Here is a 19,527-nt window from a genome sequence, read left to right on the forward strand (position 1 = left end):
TCTCCCATTTGGTAGATTGCCTTTTAGTTTACTTGATCGTTTCCCTGGCTGGGCATAAGCTTTTTGTGTGTGTATATGTGTGTATAGTCCCAGTAGTCCCACGTAGACAAATGTTGTTAAGGCTGATGTCTAAGAAATTACTGGCTCTGTTTTCTTCTAGTAGTTATATAGTTTCAGGTCTCACATTTAGGTCTTTCTTTAAGTTTATTTTTGTCTATGATGTAACAAGTGGTCCTGTTCATTCTTTTGGATGTAGCTGTTGTTTTCCCAGTACCGTTTGTTGAAGAGACTGTCTTTTCCCCATTTATCATAGATTGATTTACCATATAAGTGAGACCTTAGGGATCCCTGGGTGGCGCAGTGGTTTGGCGCCTGCCTTTGGCTCAGGGCGCGATCCTGGAGACCCACGATCTTGAATCCCACGTCGGGCTACCAGTGCATGGACCCTGCTTCTCCCTCTGCCTATGTCTCTGCCTCTCTCTCTCTCTCTGTGTGACTATCATAAATAAATAAAAAATTAAAAAAAAAAAGTGAGAGCTTATTTTTATGCCAGTACTATACTGTTTAGATTATTAAAGCGTTGTAGTATAGTTTGAAATCTGGAATTTTGCCACCTCCAGCTTTGGTCTTTTGCAGTTCCATATGAATTTTAGGATGATTAGTTCTAGTATTGTGAAAGCTACTATTGGCATTTTGATAGGGATTGCATTGAAACTGTAGATTGCTTTGGGTAATATGGTCATTTTAACAATATTGATTTATCCAATCCATGGGCATGGGATATCTTTCCATTTGTTTGTGTCATCTTCAATTTCTTTTATCAGTGTTTTAGTTTTCAGGGTACTCATCTTTCATATCCTGCTAAATTTATTCTTGGGCATCGTATTCTTTGTAGTGCAGTTGTAAATGGAATTGTTTTCTTAATTTCATTGCTACTTCATTATTAGTATATAGAAATAGAGATTTCTATATGTTATTTTTGTATTCTACAACTTCACTGAATTCATTCTAATTTTTTTTTGGAGTCTTTAGGATATTCTATGTGTAGTATCATTTTATCTGCAAATCACAACCATTTCACTTCTTCCTTACCAATTTTGATGCCTTTTATTTCTTGTCTGATTGCTACAGCTAGTACTTTCAGAATTATATTGAATAAAAGTAAGGGTAGAGATCTTTGACTTGTTCCTGATCTTAGAGGAAAAGCTCGCATTTTTTTTTACCATTGAGTATGATGTTAGCCATGGGTTTTTCTTATATAGCTTTTATTATTTGAGGTATGGTCCCTCTAAACTCATTTTCTAGAGAGTTTGTATTATGAACAGTTGTTGAATTCTGTCAAATGCCTTTTCAGCATCTGTTGAGATGATCATCTGATTTTTATCCTTTATTTTGTTAAAACGGTGTATCATGTTAATTGACTTTGTGCATATTGAATGATTGTTTGTTCCCAGAATAAATCTCACTTGATTGTGGTGAATGATTCTGTTAATGTATTTTTAAATGAGGTCTCCAAATATTTTGTTGAGAATTTTTCATCTATGTTGATCCGAGATATTGGCCCGTAGTTTTCTTTTTTTTGTGAAGCCTTTGTCTAGTTTTGATATGAGGGTGATGCTGGCTATGGAAAAGGTATTTAGAAGCTTTCCTCTTTTTGGGGGGAGGGGAGTACTTTGTGGAGAATAGGTATTGATTCTTCAAATGTTTGGTAGAATTCACGTGTCAGTCCATTTGGTCCTGGACTTCTCTGTTTGTTGGGAGTTTATTGGTTATCAGTTGTTTTGTTATTAGTAATTGATCTGTTCAGGTTTTCATTTTCTTCCTGATTCAGTTTTTAAAGATTGTGTTTTTAGGAATTTACCCATGTTTTTCTAGGTTGTCCAGTTTGTTGGCACGTAATTTTTCCTAGTAGTCTCTTAAAATCCTTTGTATTTCCATGGCATGGGTTGTTACTTATTTCTGATTTTATTTCTTTGGGTCCTCTTTTTCTTTTTCTTTGATGACTCTACTTAAAGTTACCTATTTGTTTATCTATTCAAAGAATGAGCTCTTGATTTCATTGATCTTTTCAATTTTTTTAAAAGATTATTTTCAAATTTTTCCATTTATTTCTGTCTGATCTTTGTCATTTTTTTTTTTCCTTCTCTAACCTTGGGCTTTGTTCATTTTTATTTTTTTAAGACCCTTTATGTGTAAGGTTAGAGTGTTTGAGATTTTTTTGTTTCTGAGATAGAATGGTATCCCTATAAATTTCCCTCTTAGAATTGCTTTTGCTATGTCCCAAAGATTTTGGACCATTGTATTTTCAGTTTTCTTAATGTATTTTTTGGTTTTCTGTTTGTTGTTGTTGACCCATTGGTTGTTTAGTAGCATGTTGTTTAGCCTCCATGTATTTGTGGGTTTTTCCCTCCTTCTTTCTTTCTTTCTTTTTTTTTTTTCTTAAGATTTTATTTATTTATTAGCAACAGAGAGAGAGAGAGAGGGGCAGAGAGACACAGGCAGAAGGAGAAGCAGGATCCATGCAGGGAGCCTGACGTGGGACTCGATGCCCGGTCTTCAGGATCACACCCTGGGCTGCAGGCGGCGCCAAACCGCTGCACCACCGGGGCTGACCTTTTTTCTTCTCTTCTCCTCTCTTCTCTCCTCTCTCCTCTCTTCTCTTCTCTCTTCTCTTCTCTCTCCTCTCTCCTCCTCTCTCCTCTCTCCTCTCTCCTCTCTCCTCCTCTCTCCTCTCTCCTCTCTCCTCTCTCCTCTCTTCTCCTCTCTCCTCTCTCCTCTCTCCTCTCTTCTCCTCTCTCCTCTCTCCTCTCTCCTCTCTCCTCTCCCCTCTCCCCTCTCCCCTCTCCCCTCTCTCCTCTCCCCTCTCCCCTCTCCCCTCTCTCCTCTCCTTTCCTTTTCTTCCTGGTAATTGATTGTTAGTTTCATACTGCGGTGGTTGGAAAAGATGAATGATATTTCAATCTTGTTCATTCTTAAAAATGTTCCATGTGGGGGCAGCCCAGGTAACTCAGTGGTTTAGCGCCGCCTTCATCCCAGGGCCTGATCCTGGAGACCCGGGATCGAGTCCCCCACCTCATGCTCCCTGCATGGAGCCTGCTTCTCTCTCTGCCTGTGTCTCTGTCTTTGCCTGTGTCTCTGTCTCTCTCTGTCTCTGTCTCTCTCTCTCTGTCATGAATAAATAGGTAAAATCTTAAAAAAAAAAGTTCCATGTGCTCTTGAATGTTTTTCCATGTGGAATGTTTTATATGTGTCTGTTCTTATATGTTGTTTACAGCTATTGTTTGCTCATTGAATTTTTCATCTGGGTCATCTGAATTTTTGGGGTAATCTATCCAGGGTATAAATTAAGTGCTAAAGTATCACTATAATTGTTGTAATTGTCAATTTCTTTATGTCCATTAATATTTGTATTTAGGTGTTCTGGTGTCGAGTCCATAGATATTTAAAATTGTTTTATTTTCTTGTTGGATTGGTCCCTTTATCATTATGTAATGGCGTTTTTTGTTTCTTGTTAGTCTCTCTCTCTCTTTTTTTTAAACAGTCTTTGTTTTAAAGTCTGTTTTGTTTGATACAAGTATTGCTATTCTGCCCCCCCCCCCTTTCAGTTGCATGGAATTATCTTTTTCTATCCCTTCACTTTCAGTGTGTCTGTGTCTTTAGGTATGAAAAGTTTCTTATAGGCAGAATATAGATGGGCTTTTTTTCTTTTCTTTCCTTTTTTTTAATATCCATTCCATCACCCTATGTCTTTTGATTGGAGCATTTAAACCATTTACATTTAAGTAAGTTATTGGTAGGTATGTATTTGTTGCCATTTTGTTCATTCTTTTCTGGTTGTTTTTATATTCTCTGTTCCTTTGGTCTCTTGATCTCTCTCTTTTTTTTTTTTTTAATTTTTATTTATTTATGATAGTCACAGAGAGAGAGAGAGGCAGAGACACAGGCAGAGGGAGAAGCAGGCTCCATGCACCGGGAGCCTGATATGGGATTCGATCCCGGGTCTCCAGGATCGCGCCCTGGGTCAAAGGCAGGCGCCAAGCTGCTGCGCCACCCAGGGATCCCGATCTCTCTCTTTTTTTTTTTTATTGTGATTGATGACTTTCTGTAGTTTTATGGGTGGCTTTTTCTTTATTTTTTTGTGCGTATCTATCATAGGGTTTTTGGTTTGTGGTTATCATGAGGTTCATATATAACATCCTAATATATAGTTGTGTGTATGAAGACATTCTAAAAGAGCTTCATTTTTACTGGCCCCCTCCATGTTTTATGTATATGGTATTTTATATCTTTTTATTTTTGAATCCCCTGTAACTAATGTAATGGATTTTACTACTTTTGTCTTTTAACCTTTATTTATTTATTTTTGAAGATTTTATTTATTCTAGAGAAAGAGAGAGAGGCAGAGATATAGGCAGAGGGGAGAAGCAGGCTCCCAGTGGGAAGCCTGATGTGGGACTCGATCCCAGGACCCCAGGACCATGACCTGAGACAAAGGCAGACAGTCACTGAGCCAGCCGGGTGCCCTAGTCTTTTAACCTTTATTATAAATGTTTGCCGTACTACCTTTCCTGTTTGCTTTTACTCCTGAAATTTTTTACTTTTGTAAATTTCTTCTAATTTGACCTTTTCTTTTCCTCTTGAAGCCCCTTTAATATTTTTTGTCAGGCCACTTTTGTTAGGTAAACTCTAAATCTCCTTCACTTCTGAGTTATAATCTTGCCTGGTACAGTATCCTTAGTTGGAAGTTTTTTTCCTCTCAGTACTTTGAATATATCATGTCACTTTCTTCTGGCCTGCAGTTTCTGCTGAAATTCCACTAATAGCCTTATGGAGTTTGCCTTTTATGTTACCTGCTGGCTTCTCTCTTGCTGCTTTTAAAATTCTTTATTTTTAGTCTCTGGTATTTTAATTATTATGTACTGTGGTATGGACATCCTTTGGATTGTCTTGTTTGGAAGTCTCTGTGCTTCCTGAATCTGGATGTTTGTTTCCTTCTGCAGGTTAGGGAAATTTTCAGCTGTTATTTCTTCAAATAAGTTTTCTGCCCCTCCCTTTCTTCTCCTCCTGGGATCCTTGTAATCTGAATGTTCGCTTGATGTTGTCCCAGAAATTCCTTTAAATGCCTTTATTTAAAAAAATTACTGACTTTTTGCTCTTCATCTTGAGTGCTTCCCAGTACTCTGCCTTCCACATCACTGATGCATTCTTCTGCATCCTCTAATCTGCTCCTGATTCTTTGTAGTATGTTTTCTTTTTTCTTTTTTTTTTTTAAATTTTTATTTATTTATGATAGTCACACACAAAGAGAGAGAGAGAGAGGCAGAGACACAGGCAGAGGGAGAAGCAGGCTCCATGCACCGGGAGCCTGACGTGGGATTCGATCCTGGGTCTCCAGGATCGCGCCCTGGGCCAAAGGCAGGCGCCAAACCGCTGCGCCACCCAGGGATCCCTGTAGTATGTTTTCATTTTAGTTTTTGTATTGTTCAACTCTGGTTCTTTTTAAAGTTTTCTCTTTGTTCTAGTTCTCATTAAGTTCACCTATTCTCCAGTCTGGTGAGCATCTTTATAATCATTATTTTGTATTCTTTATCAGGTTGACTGGTTATCTGCATTTCATTTACCTCTTTTTCTGAGGTTTGGTGGTATTCTTTCATTTGGGACATTTCTCTATCTCCTCATTTTGCCTGTCTTTTTTTCAGGCAAATTCAGTGGATCAGTTACATGAAGGAATTGAAGTTACTACACTTGAAGGAATGGTCTTGTGTGTGGTCATCCCATGTATAGATTGTGTGTGCCTGGTGCCTTTGGCTGACTTTCTGGAGATGTGGCTGGCATTGGCTGGGAGTCTTGGGGCACTCTGTGCTGGGGCTGCCCTGGTGGGATGGCTAGAGCTGAAGTGGGTATGGGCCAGGATGGTCCTGAGGTTCTCTACACAGAGGGTTCCTTGGGAGGAAAGCTAAAGCCGAAATGGGCATGAGCTGGAATGTCCTGGGGTACTCAGTGGTGGGGGCACCCTGATAGAGAAACTGATAGAGGTGAGGTATTGCCAGGAGTAGTCAGTATTGGAGGTGTCCTAGCAAGTAATGTGCAGCTATCATGTCGAGGGCTTGGAGTATCCTGGTGTGCTTAGCACCTTTGTCACCTTGGAGAGATGGCTAGAGCCATAGTGATTGCTAACCAGGGGTGTCTTAGGATGTGCCATGCTGAGGCTGTCTTAGTGGGACAGATCTTGCTGCCACTAAGACCCCTGGATCCTGCTCCTGTCCATGCTATTGAGGTGAAGGGGGAACATAAACTGTGGTGCTCGCCAGCCCCTCTGACCCAGAGAGATTCCAGCAGTTCCCCACTGTTTGATAGAGTTCTAGGGCTGGATCGTTTATATTCTACTTCCCTTTTAAACGATGGCTGTTTTTCTATGCCCCAGGACATCCAAGACTCATTGAGCCAGCAGGCCAGCTGTGGTGCCCAGACCCTGCTCTGATTTGTGCTGTCAGAATGGAAGGGAACTTCAGTTGTGGCGCTTGCCAGCCCTTTTTGATCTGGAGAGAGTTCCAGCAGCAACTCTGTCATTTGGCAGGGTTCTAGGGCTGGTTTCTTTATATTCTCGTTGCCTTTGGAGACTGTGGCTTTTTTTCTGTGCCCCAAGGCAGACAGATCTGCTCAGGGTCCCTCCACATATCCCTCCCCATTGTAGTTCACATCATTGGGGAGAGAGGGTGGAGCTTCCCTTCACTGCCATATCTGTGTCTCTTTTGCCTTCCTCTCTATGGTCTATCTTAGGTTGTGCAGAAATTCTTGAAGAGGAATTGCTATAAAAGTGGGTGTAGATTTGTGTGTTTGTGGGGGAGTTGTGTTCAGGTCTACCTGCATTGACATTTTGGACTAGAACCTGTTTTATGTTTTCCTGATAGGTTACCTTGTAGTCAATCTATTTTATTAATCTATTTCAGAGAATAACTTTTTAAATTTAATTTTTAGTTTCTCTTTTAAAGCTGTGTTACCTACTTTTATATTCTGGTTTCTTTCATTTTATCCCCCCCCTCAAACTTTTGAGTTTATAGTTTAGTACATATATTTTATTTCATTTCTTTCATTTGTGATATTGTAATTAAGTCCATTATAGAGAACATAGTCAAATAGCCACATCTAACTGCAGGGGAAGGCTGGGAAATGTAGCCATTTGCCTATCATTTGTGGTACAGTAATAGAAATGGAAGTTGGATTTTAGATGGATACTTAGCAGTCTCTGCTACACTCTTAATGCTTTAAAAATAAAAGCAAGTAATATGTACATAGGAAAACTTTAATTACAGAAACATGTAAAATGAAATGTACATCTTTTTCTTTCTCCTTTCTTCATATCAGCCTTCTTTCCCAGATGTAAATGCCATTAAGTTTTGTGTTTTTCCAAAAAAAATTTATTACATTCCAAATATTGTATCCATATATTTACTTCTAACTCAAAAAATTGTATTATATATGCTTTCACATTTTGCTCTTTTTCACTTTCTTTCCCTACCTGGTAATACAGATTTACTTCATTTATTGTAATGACGGTATAGTATTTGTTTTATGGATGGACCATTGCCCTGCTGATAGGCATTTAGATCCTCTAGGTTTTGCTTTTACAAGCAGTGCTGCAATAAACATCTGTGTGTATATTAGTATATTTTTGTGAGTATATCCAGTGGATTGGAGCCCAGCAATGGAATTTGGTCAATCAGTATGAATATTTAAAATTTTTGAAAAAAAAGTTTTCTGGATAGTCAAGCTTCTAAGTCCAGAACTCCACATATCCTCCAAAAACTGTATAGGTCAATAAGAACAACAATTAAAACTGTCATTTTCTTGGCTTCAATTTCAAGTAGGTCTGTTTCTTGCATTCCCACTTACAAGTCTCTGTGGGAGAATTGGAGTGTTGAGAAATTGCACAGATAAAAGAGAAAGGAATTTGGTAGAATTGCTTTCAGGAAGAGGAAGTCGCCGTTAAGTGAAAATAGTGGAAAAGAGTCCTTTTGAGTCACAGCAGTGACTTCAGGGAAGGGACTTAAACATATAGAAATTAAGAAAGCAGTCATGGAAGGGCATTGCTTCTGGGGAAGACCTATTAGAAGGGAGATCATCTTTGAAAATTGTGAAGTGAAGGAAAAATGAAGCAAAGTAGCTTGATATGTCTACAAGATAAAAACCATAAATTTTGAAGGGGGTATTACCCCTTTGCTTGTCCTTCCCTAAAATCAAGATGTGCATTAAGTAAATGGCACTTTGCTGTACCGACAGACAACGGGAGCTCTTGAGCTGGGAGTCATGTTTGTCATCTCACTGCCAACTTGGAGCACAAAATGCACAGATAAAAGTCGTTTATATAAAGCTTATTAAAATAAAAAGTAAGAATAAAAAACTTCAATTGAGAAAACACCCTTTGCTATAAAGTCAGTCATGAAGTAGATGATCATACTGCAGTCTGAATTCAGTACCTTCAGGTAAGTATTTGAGGTTATAAAAATCAGAAATTTAGAAACTCATGACAAAAGGACATGAAATAGAAGTAAAGTTAGAGCTGATTGAATTAAAATAGAGGGGTAAAATTGTTTATCAGAAATGAAGATAGAAGATGTTTTAAGGAGAATTCACTTGAATGAAATTTAATAAGGAACATTGAAGAAAAGTGAGAAAACCAGGAAATTTAAGATAAAAGGGTAAAAAAATGACTTGAGTAGATAAGCAAAGAGTGAATTTACGTGTAATTGGAGTGTATGAAGAAGAAAAACCAAACTTGTATTAATATTTAAAACTGGGGTTCCCTGGGTGGCGCAGAGGTTTAGTGCCTGCCTTTGGCCCAGGGCACGATCCTGGAGACCCGGGATCGAATCCCACATCGGGCTCCCGATGCAGGGAGCCTGCTTCTCCCTCTGCCTATGTCTGCCTCTCTCTGTGTGTCTCTCAAGAATAAATAAAATCGTTAAAAAAAAAAAAAAAAAAAGACAAGTCAAATGGCCAAAAAAGAAAAAAAAATCTAAGAGATCTCAGTCACACTAATGGGTAGATCTTCTAGATGTATTTCAGACTTTACAACCTTGTACTAGGCATTAAATCATCCCTTCCAGTATATATGGAACATTCACAAAAATATGATTACATATTAGGTCAGAAAGAGAGCATTGGTAAATTCCATAAAACAAAAATATCACAAACAACACTGATTGAAGCAATCAATTTATAGCCACAGAAACAAAAGCACTGTTTCTTTGAAAATCTATTCTTGACTGAAAGGAGAAAATATAAGTCCAAATGACAGAACTCTTAAAAAAAATTACATATTAAAATCTGCGGAATACTTTCAAAACAATGAGCAAAGGAAAATATATGGCTTTAAGTGCTTAGTAAAAATGAAAGAAGGAGAATGAACTAAATTCCCTGCTCAAGAAGCCAGGAGGAAAAAAACAACAAAAACAAAACATTTTGGGTAGCCTGGGTGGCTTAGCGGTTTAGTGCCACCTTCAGCCCAGGGCGTGATCCTGGAGACCCAGGATCGAGTCCCACATCAGGCTCCTTGTATGGAGCCTGCTTCTCCCTCTCTGCCTTTGTCTCTGCCTCTCTCTCTCTCTCTCTCTCTATGAATAAATAAAATTAAAAAAAATATTTTGAAAGAAATCACGAAGGATTTGAGAAGGATAAAAGCAGGAATTTCATTATTTAGGAAATTTCATATGGATATGAAATTCATATTTCATACAAATATGAAAATAAGGAATAGCCGTAGAGATATAAACTTAAAAATCATATGAGATAAACTAGATAAATTTGTTTGGAAAACAACATTTTGCCAGAAATTGACCCCATTAGAAGTAAAAAGCTTACGTGGACTAAAATCCATTGAAGGAATTACTTCGCAGAGAAAGTGTATGACCCAGATAGTTTCATTTGGGAATTCCATGAAACATTAAAAAACCTGAGTCATAGTGCTACACGTATTGTTTAAGAGCATACACAGTAAAACAAAACAAAACAAAACAAAAAAACCCCAAACCCAAAAAACCAAAACAGAAAACCTTCCTCTCTCCCAATTCTTTTTATGAAGCAAGTATGACATTGATATCTGGATCTGATAAAGACAATTTAAAAAGACTTCAGATCAGTATCACTATCAGTATTGGCATTACAACACCAAGTAACTATTAGCTAGTCGACTCCAACACTATATTAAAATTATACACCATGACCAAGTGGGATTTACTGTAGGAATTCAAGGTCCTAGGACATCTAGTGATGTATTTTATTAATAGATAGAAGGGAGAGAAACCATACGATCATTTATATAGATGCTAAGAAAAGCTTTTAAGAAAGTACACCTGTTCCTAATAGGAGCACTCAGGCAAATAGGAATTGGTGGGTACTTTAAAAAAGTTTTTTTTAGGGATCCCTGGGTGGCGCAGCGGTTTGGCGCCTGCCTTTGGCCCAGGGCACGATCCTGGAGACCCGGGATCGAATCCCACATCGGGCTCCCAGTGCATGGAGCCTGCTTCTCCCTCTGCCTATGTCTCTGCCTCTCTCTCTCTCTCTGTGTGTGACTGTCATAAATAAATAAAAATTTAAAAAAAAAAATAAAAAAGTTTTTTTTAATTTAAATTCTAGTTAATAACCCAGCATCTTAATAAAGAAAAACCTAGTTCCACTAAGATCAGGAACAAGACAAGGAGGCCTACTGCTTACACTATTAATATTTCATTAGAGATATTAGCCAATGCAATTACACAAGAAGGAGATCAACTAAAAGCAAAAGCCCTGAAAACGAAGTTAAATGGTTTGTATCTGATACAGTGTAGTATGAAATGCTAGAGAGTGCTGAAACAAACAATAAGGAATAAGATATAAAATTAACATAGAAACTGTTATAAATACAATAACCCATTATATTATGGTAACAAACAAAGAAGATAAAATATTTAGTAACAACCCTATGGGATGAATTTAAAAACTTATGGAAAAAAAAGAAAGGAGGTTTGAATAAATGAAGAGGTATTGCCTATTCTGGTTATTGGGTTAATATCATAAAAACTCTTCCTGAGTTAATTTGTAAATTTAAAGCAATCTCAAAAAATTTTTAAAAAGATTTTATTTATTTGACAGAGCACAAGCCGGGGGAATGGCAGGCAGAGGGACAGGGATGGGGAGAAGCAGGCTCCCGCAGAGCAGGGAGCCTGATGCGGGACTTGATTGCAGGACCTAGGATCATGACCTGAGCCAAAGACTGACACTTAACCAACTGAGCCACCCAGGTGCCCCTCAAAGAAAATTTTTACGATACTGCTAGACAAGTTTATACAAATGTTCATAGAGATTAATCTCAACTTGTTTTTAAACTAGCTAGATTTCAAAAGAAGACTAAAGATTCCCTTAAGTTTAAGAAAAATATGTTCATATGGAAAAATAAAAGTGCAAGAATAACTAGCAATGTACTACAAAAGAAAGACTATGCCATATCCTACAATAAAGCATACTATAGTTAAAATAGTGTGGTGCTATTCCACAAACAGACCAGTGGGATAGAATAGAAAAACTAGAAGTAGATACATGTATATATATAGAATATAGGTAACACGGAAAAGGTTTTACCTCAAATTCTAGGGGTGAAGATAACTTTTAATTTATTTACTATTTATTTATTTATTTATTTATTTATTTATTTAAGATTTTATTTATTTATTCATGAGAGACACAGAGAGAGAGAGAGAGAGAGAGAGAGAGAGGCAGAGACACAGGCAGAGGGAGAAGCAGGCTCCATGCAGGGAGCCCAATGTGGGATTTAATCCCAAGTCTCCAGGATCACGCCCTGGGCTGAATGCGGTGCTAAACTGCTGAGCTACCCGGGCTGCCCAAAGATAGCTTTTTAATAAATGGTGGACAACTGGATAGCTAGCTGGTTAGTACTTTACACAAAAATGAACCACAGTTAGACCAGAGAACTAGATATAGTAAGTAAAATCCATGTAAACGCTAAAAGTGTAGATGAATTTCCCTAACTATAGGGGAAAGTAATGAAGATTTTGGATAGGACTCAAAATCCAGTTTCAGTTTTTAAAAAAATTGATAAATTTGACTAGGTCAAATGTTTAAAAATCCCATTCTGCATAGCAAAAATTTATAAAGAAAGTCAAAAGCAACAAAGTGGAAGGACATATTTGCAATGTAGATCCCAGATAAGATTAATATCTCTAATATGTTTTAAAAAAACTCTTAAAATTTGAAATAAAGACCAAAATTGATAGAAAAACAAGCAAAACCATGGGTAGCTCACAAAAATATATATAAAATGGACCTTAAACATTTGGAAAGATTTTCAAATGTTTTCATTTGAAAACATTTTCATTGTTTTCATTTTCATTATGTTAGGAATGCAAGATAAATTATACTGAGTCATCATTTCTCATCTATCAGATTGGCAAAAAATACAAAACTTGAAAACATTTTCCATTGGTAAGTCTAGCAAAGCAAACTCTTATAAATTGCTGGGAAGGGCATATGGTAATTTCTAAGACTAAGTGGATATTTACATGTGAACCCAGCAGTCCCTTTTTCAGGTATTCACACTGAAGATACACTTTTCGTCATCCAAAATTATAGACGTACAAGGTTGTGTTACTTGCAGTTGCAAAATATTCTAGGCAACCTGAATTTAAAATAATGTAAGCAATGCATAGATTACTTGAGTAAACTTTGGTACATCCACACAATAGAGTACTAGACAGGAAAAAGAGTGGGCATGATCTCTGTGAGGGTCATTACTGAGAGGGTCACTTCTGTGATACTATGCCAAAAATACCCTGAAATTAAATATGAAGAAACATTAAACCCAAACAAGGCAAATAACTAAATGACCTGTCTGGTCTTCAAAGATGTCATGATCATGAAGAAAGGGACTGTGGGGGGAAATTAAAGGAGGCTAAGAGATGTGACTACCAAAAGCACATGGTGCTCTTGGGTTAGATTCTAGAACCAGATTTTTGTTGCTATAAAGGGTATTGAATAAATGGCAAAATTTGAATAAGGTTTTATAGTAGTATTAGTTTCCTGATTTTGATAATCTCACTGTAGTTAGAATGCCCTTGTTCTTAGGTGGTATATACTGAGGTACTTAGCAGTAAAGAGGCATCGTTTTTGTAACTTACTCTCAAACAATTTAGGAGAAAAATTGTGTGTATATACATACATATGTAGAAAGAGAATATATATTTAGTCACAGGTATATGGAGAGGAGAGAGAAAGGGGAGGTGGGTACGGAGAGGGAACCATAAAGCATATATAGTAAAATGTTAAATGGAGAATCTGGCTGAAGGATATATACTCCCCCCCCCCCCCCCCCACTATTCTGGAAATTTTTATGTACGTTTGAAATGATTTAAAAATAAAGTTACATGAGTAAAAAATATTGGGAAATTCAAATGGAACCTTTAAAAAGGCTGTACTGGTTTATCCTCCCCAGCTGTGTGCAGGAAGATTTTCCCCTCCCACAGGGTGGTGGTGCTGCCATTCCAGTTGTCCTGCATCCTTGAAGAACCTGTGGTGAGGTGGGGGCTCTCCAGCTCTGTCATTCTGTAATGGGAATGCCTGGAATTCTGTAATATAGTTGTATCTGGTTCCTTATCATTTTGAGCTCTGGTGTAAATTTATCCCTACAGGTTGTTGATGAGCGAGAATTTTTTGAGATCATGCCCAATTATGCCAAGAACATCATTGTTGGTTTTGCAAGAATGAATGGGAGGACTGTTGGAATTGTTGGTAACCAACCTAAGGTGGCTTCAGGTAGGTGGGAGAAGCTCTCACAAACCTTGGGCGGCGGTTGGGGGCAAGGGCTGCCTGGGTTCATGGTGTCTCCCTTCTGCCTTTTCCTCAGATGAGCCCTCCATTGGCCAGAGAAGAAACTCAGAATTTGCTGTAAAAGCTCTTTTCTCTTTTAATGTTTATATCTCAAAGAGCTTCTTTTGTACTTTAATTGTTTAAGGGTTTATAGATAACTTTCCTCAAGTTAAGAAGTTCTTTACTTTTTCAGATGTCTGCTTTCTTTCTCCCCCTAGTTGGATTTATGTCTCACACACTAAAACTATGCGCTCCATGAGGGCAGGGGTGTTGATATTTTAGTCATCATTTTATTTCCAGTGTCAGGTACACAGTTGGTGGGTGATGAGTTAACAGGATCTTCCTGTGTCTGTTTCCCACAGCCTTCTGGTGGTATGGCCAGAGCTGAGCCACGGCCAGCCAGGTCATGGGGACTTGGCCATGGCTGTGCTCTGGGTGCTGTTGGAAGTCTGGCATGAGGATGGTAGACACTGCTTTCCTCTTATTTTCCTTCTTAGGTTTATTTGGAATCCCTGTGTTGGAGAACTGTGCCCTCCCTACAGGCCCAGCCTCATCTTTTATTTCTGTCATGGCAATTTTACCTTGTCTTTAGAAAAGTTTTTTTTTTTTTAAACAACCTTTTTTATCATGGTAAAAAAATATGTACATATAATGTAAAGTTTGCTGTTTTAACAACTTTTATAAAGTATATAATGTAGTGGCATTAATTACATTCACACTCTGCAGTCCTTACCACTGTATTCTAGAAATTCCTCAAGTAGAAAAAGACTCCCTTTCTACCTAACCCTTAGACCTTGATGATCTAAATCTACTCTACGAATTTACCCATTCTAGATATCCCTTGAAAGTGGAATCATGTAGTAGTAGTCTTTTTGTGTCAAATTTATTTTACTTAGCATAATGTTTTCAGGGTTCATCTATGTTGTAGCATGTATCAGAACTTTATAACTTTTTATGGCTAAGTGATATTCCATTGTAGGTATATGCCACATTTTGTTTAACCATTCTTTTTTTTTATATAATAAATTTATTTTTTATTGGTGTTCAGTTTACCAACATACAGAATAACACCCAGTGCTCATCCGTCAAGTGCCCCCCTCAGTGCCGTCACTCATCATCCCCAACCCCCCCTCCTCCCCTTCCACCACCCCTAGTTCGTTTCCCAGAGTTAGGAGTCTTTATGTTCTGTCTCCGTTTCTGATATTTCCCACACATTTCTTCTCCCTTCCCTTATATTCTCTTTCACTATTATTTATATTCCCCAAATGAATGAGAACATATAATGTTTGTCCTTCTCTGATTGACTTCCTTTACTCAGCGTAATACCCTCCAGTTCCATCCACGTTGAAGCAAATGGTGGGTATTTGTTGTTTCTAATGGCTGAGTAATATTCCATTGTATACATAAACCACATCTTCTTTATCCATTCATCTTTCGATGGACACTGAGGCTCCTTCCACAGTTTGGCTATTGTGGACATTGCTGCTAGAAACATCGGGGTGCAGGTGTCCCGGCGTTTCATTGCATCTGTATCTTTGTGGTAAATCCCCAACAGTGCAATTGCTGGGTCGTAGGGCAGGTCTATTTTTAACTCTTTGAGGAACCTCCACACAGTTTTCCAGAGTGGCTGCATCAGTTCACATTCCCACCAACAGTGCAAGAGGGTTCCCCTTTCTCCACATCCTCTCCAACATTTGTTGTTTCCTGCCTTGTTAATTTTCCCCATTCTCACTGGTGTGAGGTGGTGTCTCATTGTGGTTTTGATTTGTATTTCCCTGATGGCAAGTGATGCAGAACATTTTCTCATGTGCATGTTGGCCATGTCTATGTCTTCCTCTGTGAGATTTCTCTTCATGTCTTTTGCCCATTTCATGATGATTGGATTGTTTGTTTCTTTGGTGTTGAGTTTAATAAGTTCTTTATAGATCTTGGAAACTAGCCCTTTATCTGATATGTCATTTGCAAATATCTTCTCCCATTCTGTAGGTCGTCTTTGAGTTTTGTTGACTGTACCCTTTGCTGTGCAAAAGCTTTTTATCTTGATGAAGTCCGAATAGTTCATTTATGCTTTTGTTTCTTTTGCCTTTGTGGATGTATCTTGCAAGAAGTTACTGTGGCCAAGTTCAAAAAGAGTGTTGCCTGTGTTCTCCTCTAGGATTTTGATGGACTCTTGTCTCACATTTAGATCTCTCATCCATTTTGAGTTGATCTTTGTGTATGGTGCAAGAGAGTGGTCCAGTTTCATTCTTCTGCATGTGGATTTCCAATTTTCCTAGCACGATTTATTGAAGAGGCTCTCTTCCAGTGGATATAGTCTTTCCTCCTTTATCGAATATTAGTTGACTATAAAGTTCAAGGTCCACTTCTGGGTTCTCTATTCTGTTCCATTGATCTATGTGTCTGTTTTTGTGCCAGTACCACACTATCTTGATGACCACAGCTTTGTAGTACAACCTGAAATCTGGCATTGTGATGCCTCCAGATATGGTTTTCTTTTTTAAAATTCCCCTGGCTATTCGGGGTCTTTTCTGATTCCACACACATCTTAAAATAATTTGTTCTAACTCTCTGAAGAAAGTCCATGGTATTTTGATAGGGATTGCATTAAACGTGTAAATTGCCCTGGGTAACATTGACATTTTTACAATATTAATTCTGCCAGTCCATGAGCATGGAATATTTTTCCATCTCTTTGTGTCTTCCTCAATTTCTTTCAGAAGTGTTCTATAGTTTTTAGGGTATAGACCCTTTACCTCTTTGGTTAGGTTTATTCCTAGGTATCTTATGCTTTTGGGTGCAATTGTAAATGGGATTGACTCCTTAATTTCTCTTTCTTCAGTCTCATTGTTAGTGTATAGAAATGCCACTGATTTCTGGGCATTGATTTTGTATCCTGCCACGCTACCAAATTGCTGTATGAGTTCTAGCAATCTTGGGGTGGAGGCTTTTGGGTTTTCTATGTAGAGTATCATGTCATCAGCGAAGAAGGAGAGTTTGACTTCTTCTTTGCCAATTTGAATGCCTTTAATGTCTTTTTGTTGTCTGATTGCTGAGGCTAGGACTTCCAGTACTATGTTGAATAGCAGTGGTGAGAGTGGACATCCCTGTCTTGTTCCTGATCTTAGGGCACATTAATTGTTTTACGAGTGTTGAACCAGCCTTGTGTCCCAGGGATAAATCCTACTTGGTCATGGTGAATAATTTTCTTAACGTACTTTGGATCCCATTGGCTAGTATCTTGTTGAGAATTTTTGCATCCATGTTCATCAGGGATATTGGCCTGTAATTCTCCTTTTTGGTGGGGTCTTTGTCTGGTTTTGGAATTAAGGTGATGCTGGCCTCATAGAACGAATTTGGAAGTACTCCATCTCTTTCTATCTTTCCAAACAGCTTTAGTAGAATAGGTATGGTTTCCTCTTTAAATTCTTTCCCAGAATTCCCCTGGGAAGCCATCTGGCCCCGGACTTTTGTGTCTTGGGAGGTTTTTGATGACTGCTTCAATTTCCTCCCTGGTTATTGGCCTGTTCAGGTTTTCTATTTCTTCCTGTTTCAGTTTTGGTAGTTTGTGGCTTTCCAGGAATGAGTCCATTTCTTCTAGATTGCCTAATTTATTGGCGTATAGCTGTTCATAATATGTTTTTAAAATCGTGTGTATTTCCTTGGTGTTGGTTGTAATCTCTCCTTTCTCATTCATGATTTTATTAATTTGAGTCTTCTCTCTCTTTTTTTTAATAAGGCTGGCTAATGGTTTATCTATCTTATTAATTCTTTCAAAGAACCAACTCCTGGTTTTGTTGATCTGTTCCACAGTTCTTCTGGTCTCGATTTCGTTGAGTTGTGCTCGAATCTTAATTAACTCTCTTCTTCTGCTGGGTGTAGGATCTGTCTGCTGTTTTTTCTCTAGCTCCTGTAGGTGTAAGGTTAGCTTTTGTATTCGAGTTCTTTCCAGTTTTTGAATGGATGCTTGTATTGCGATGTATTTCCCCCTCAGGACTGCTTTTGCTGCATCCCAAAGATTTTGAACGGTTGTATCTTCATTCTCATTAGTTTCCATGAATCTTTTTAATTCTTCCTTAATTTCCTGGTTGACCCTTTCATCTTTTAGCAGGATGGTCCTTAACCTCCACGTGTTTGAAGTCCTTCCAAACTTCTTGTTGTGATTTAGTTCTAATTTCAAGGCATTATGGTCTGAGAATATGCAGGGGACGATCCCAATCTTTTGGTATCGGTTCAGACCCGATTTGTGACCCAGTATGTGGTCTATTCTGGAGAAAGTTCCATGTGCACTTGAGAAGAGTGTGTATTCAGTTGAGTTTGGATGTAAAGTTCTGTAGATATCTGTGAAATCCATCTGGTCCAGTGTATCATTTAAAGCTCTCGTTTCTTTGGGGATGTTGTGTTTAGAAGACTTATCAGTATAGAAAGCGCTAGATTGAAGTCACCAAGTATAAGTGTATTATTATCTAAGTATTTCTTCATTTTGGTTATTAATTGATTTAAATATTTGGGAGCTCCCACATTCGGGACATATATATTGAGGATTGTTAAGTCCTCTTGTTGGATAGATCCTTTAAGTATGATATAGTGTCCCTCTTCATCTCTCATTACAGTCTTCGGGGTAAATTTTAGTTTATCTGATATATGGATGGCTTCCCCTGCTTTCTTTTGAGGACCATTTGAATGGTAAATGGTTCTCCAACCTTTTATTTTCAGGCTGTATTTGTCCTTCTGTCTAAAATGAGTCTCTTGTAGACAGCAAATAGATGGGTCCTGCTTTTTTATCCAGTCTGAAACCCTGCGCCTTTTGATGGGGTCATTAAGCCCGTTCAGGTTCAGAGTTACTATTGATAGATATGAGTTTAGTGTCATCATATCTATTCAGTCCTTGTTTTTGTGGATTGTTCCACTGAACTTCTTCTTAAAGGGGAATTTTAAGAGTCCCCCTTAAAATTTCTTGCAGAGCTGGTTTGGAGGTCACATATTCTTTCAGTTCCTGCCTGTCTTGGAAGCTCTTTATCTCTCCTTCCATTTTGAATGAAAGCCTTGCTGGATAAAGTATTCTTGGTTGCATGTTTTTTTCATTTAGGACCCTGAATATATCCTGCCAGCCCTTTCTGGCCTGCCAGGTCTCTGTGGAGAGGTCTGCTGTTACCCTAATATTCCTCCCCATAAAAGTCAGGGACTTTTTTTCTCTTGCTGCTTTAAGGATCTTCTCCTTATCTTTGGAATTTGCAAGCTTCACTATTAAATGTCGAGGTGTTGAACGGTTTTTGTTGATTTTAGGGGAGGATCTCTCTATTTCCTGGATCTGAATGCCTGTTTCCCTTCCCAGATTCGGAAAGTTTTCAGCTAGGATTTGTTCAAATACGTATTCTGGCCCTCTGTCCCTTTCGGCGCCCTCGGGAACCCCAATTAAACATAGGTTTTTCTTCCTCAGGCTGTCATTTATTTCCCTTAATCTATCCTCATGGTCTTTTAATTGCCTGTCTCTTTTTTCCTCAGTTTCCCTCTTTGCCATCAACTTGTCTTCTATGTCACTCACTCGTTCTTCCACCTTGTTAACCCTCGTCGTTAGGACTTCTAGCTTGGATTGCATCTCATTTAATTGATTTTTAATTTCTGCCTGATTGGATCTAAATTCTGCAGTCATGAAGTCTCTTGAGTCCTTTA

The 19,527-nt window shown here is 38.1% G+C and overlaps 1 protein-coding gene across 2 annotated transcripts in view; it reads left to right on the top strand.

Moving 5' to 3' along the window:
• Positions 1 to 19,527, top strand: part of PCCB (propionyl-CoA carboxylase subunit beta) — a 103,470-nt gene that overhangs the window by 71,072 nt on the left and 12,871 nt on the right. For both annotated transcript variants that reach the window (XM_041734644.1, XM_041734643.1), the window contains one exon: positions 13,680 to 13,803. In XM_041734644.1, the coding sequence (XP_041590578.1) occupies positions 13,680 to 13,803 (124 nt within the window). The remainder of the gene's footprint in view (positions 1 to 13,679; positions 13,804 to 19,527) is intronic.

Source organism: Vulpes lagopus, chromosome 19 (genome assembly GCF_018345385.1).
Source record: "Vulpes lagopus strain Blue_001 chromosome 19, ASM1834538v1, whole genome shotgun sequence".
Lineage (NCBI taxonomy): Eukaryota > Metazoa > Chordata > Mammalia > Carnivora > Canidae > Vulpes > Vulpes lagopus.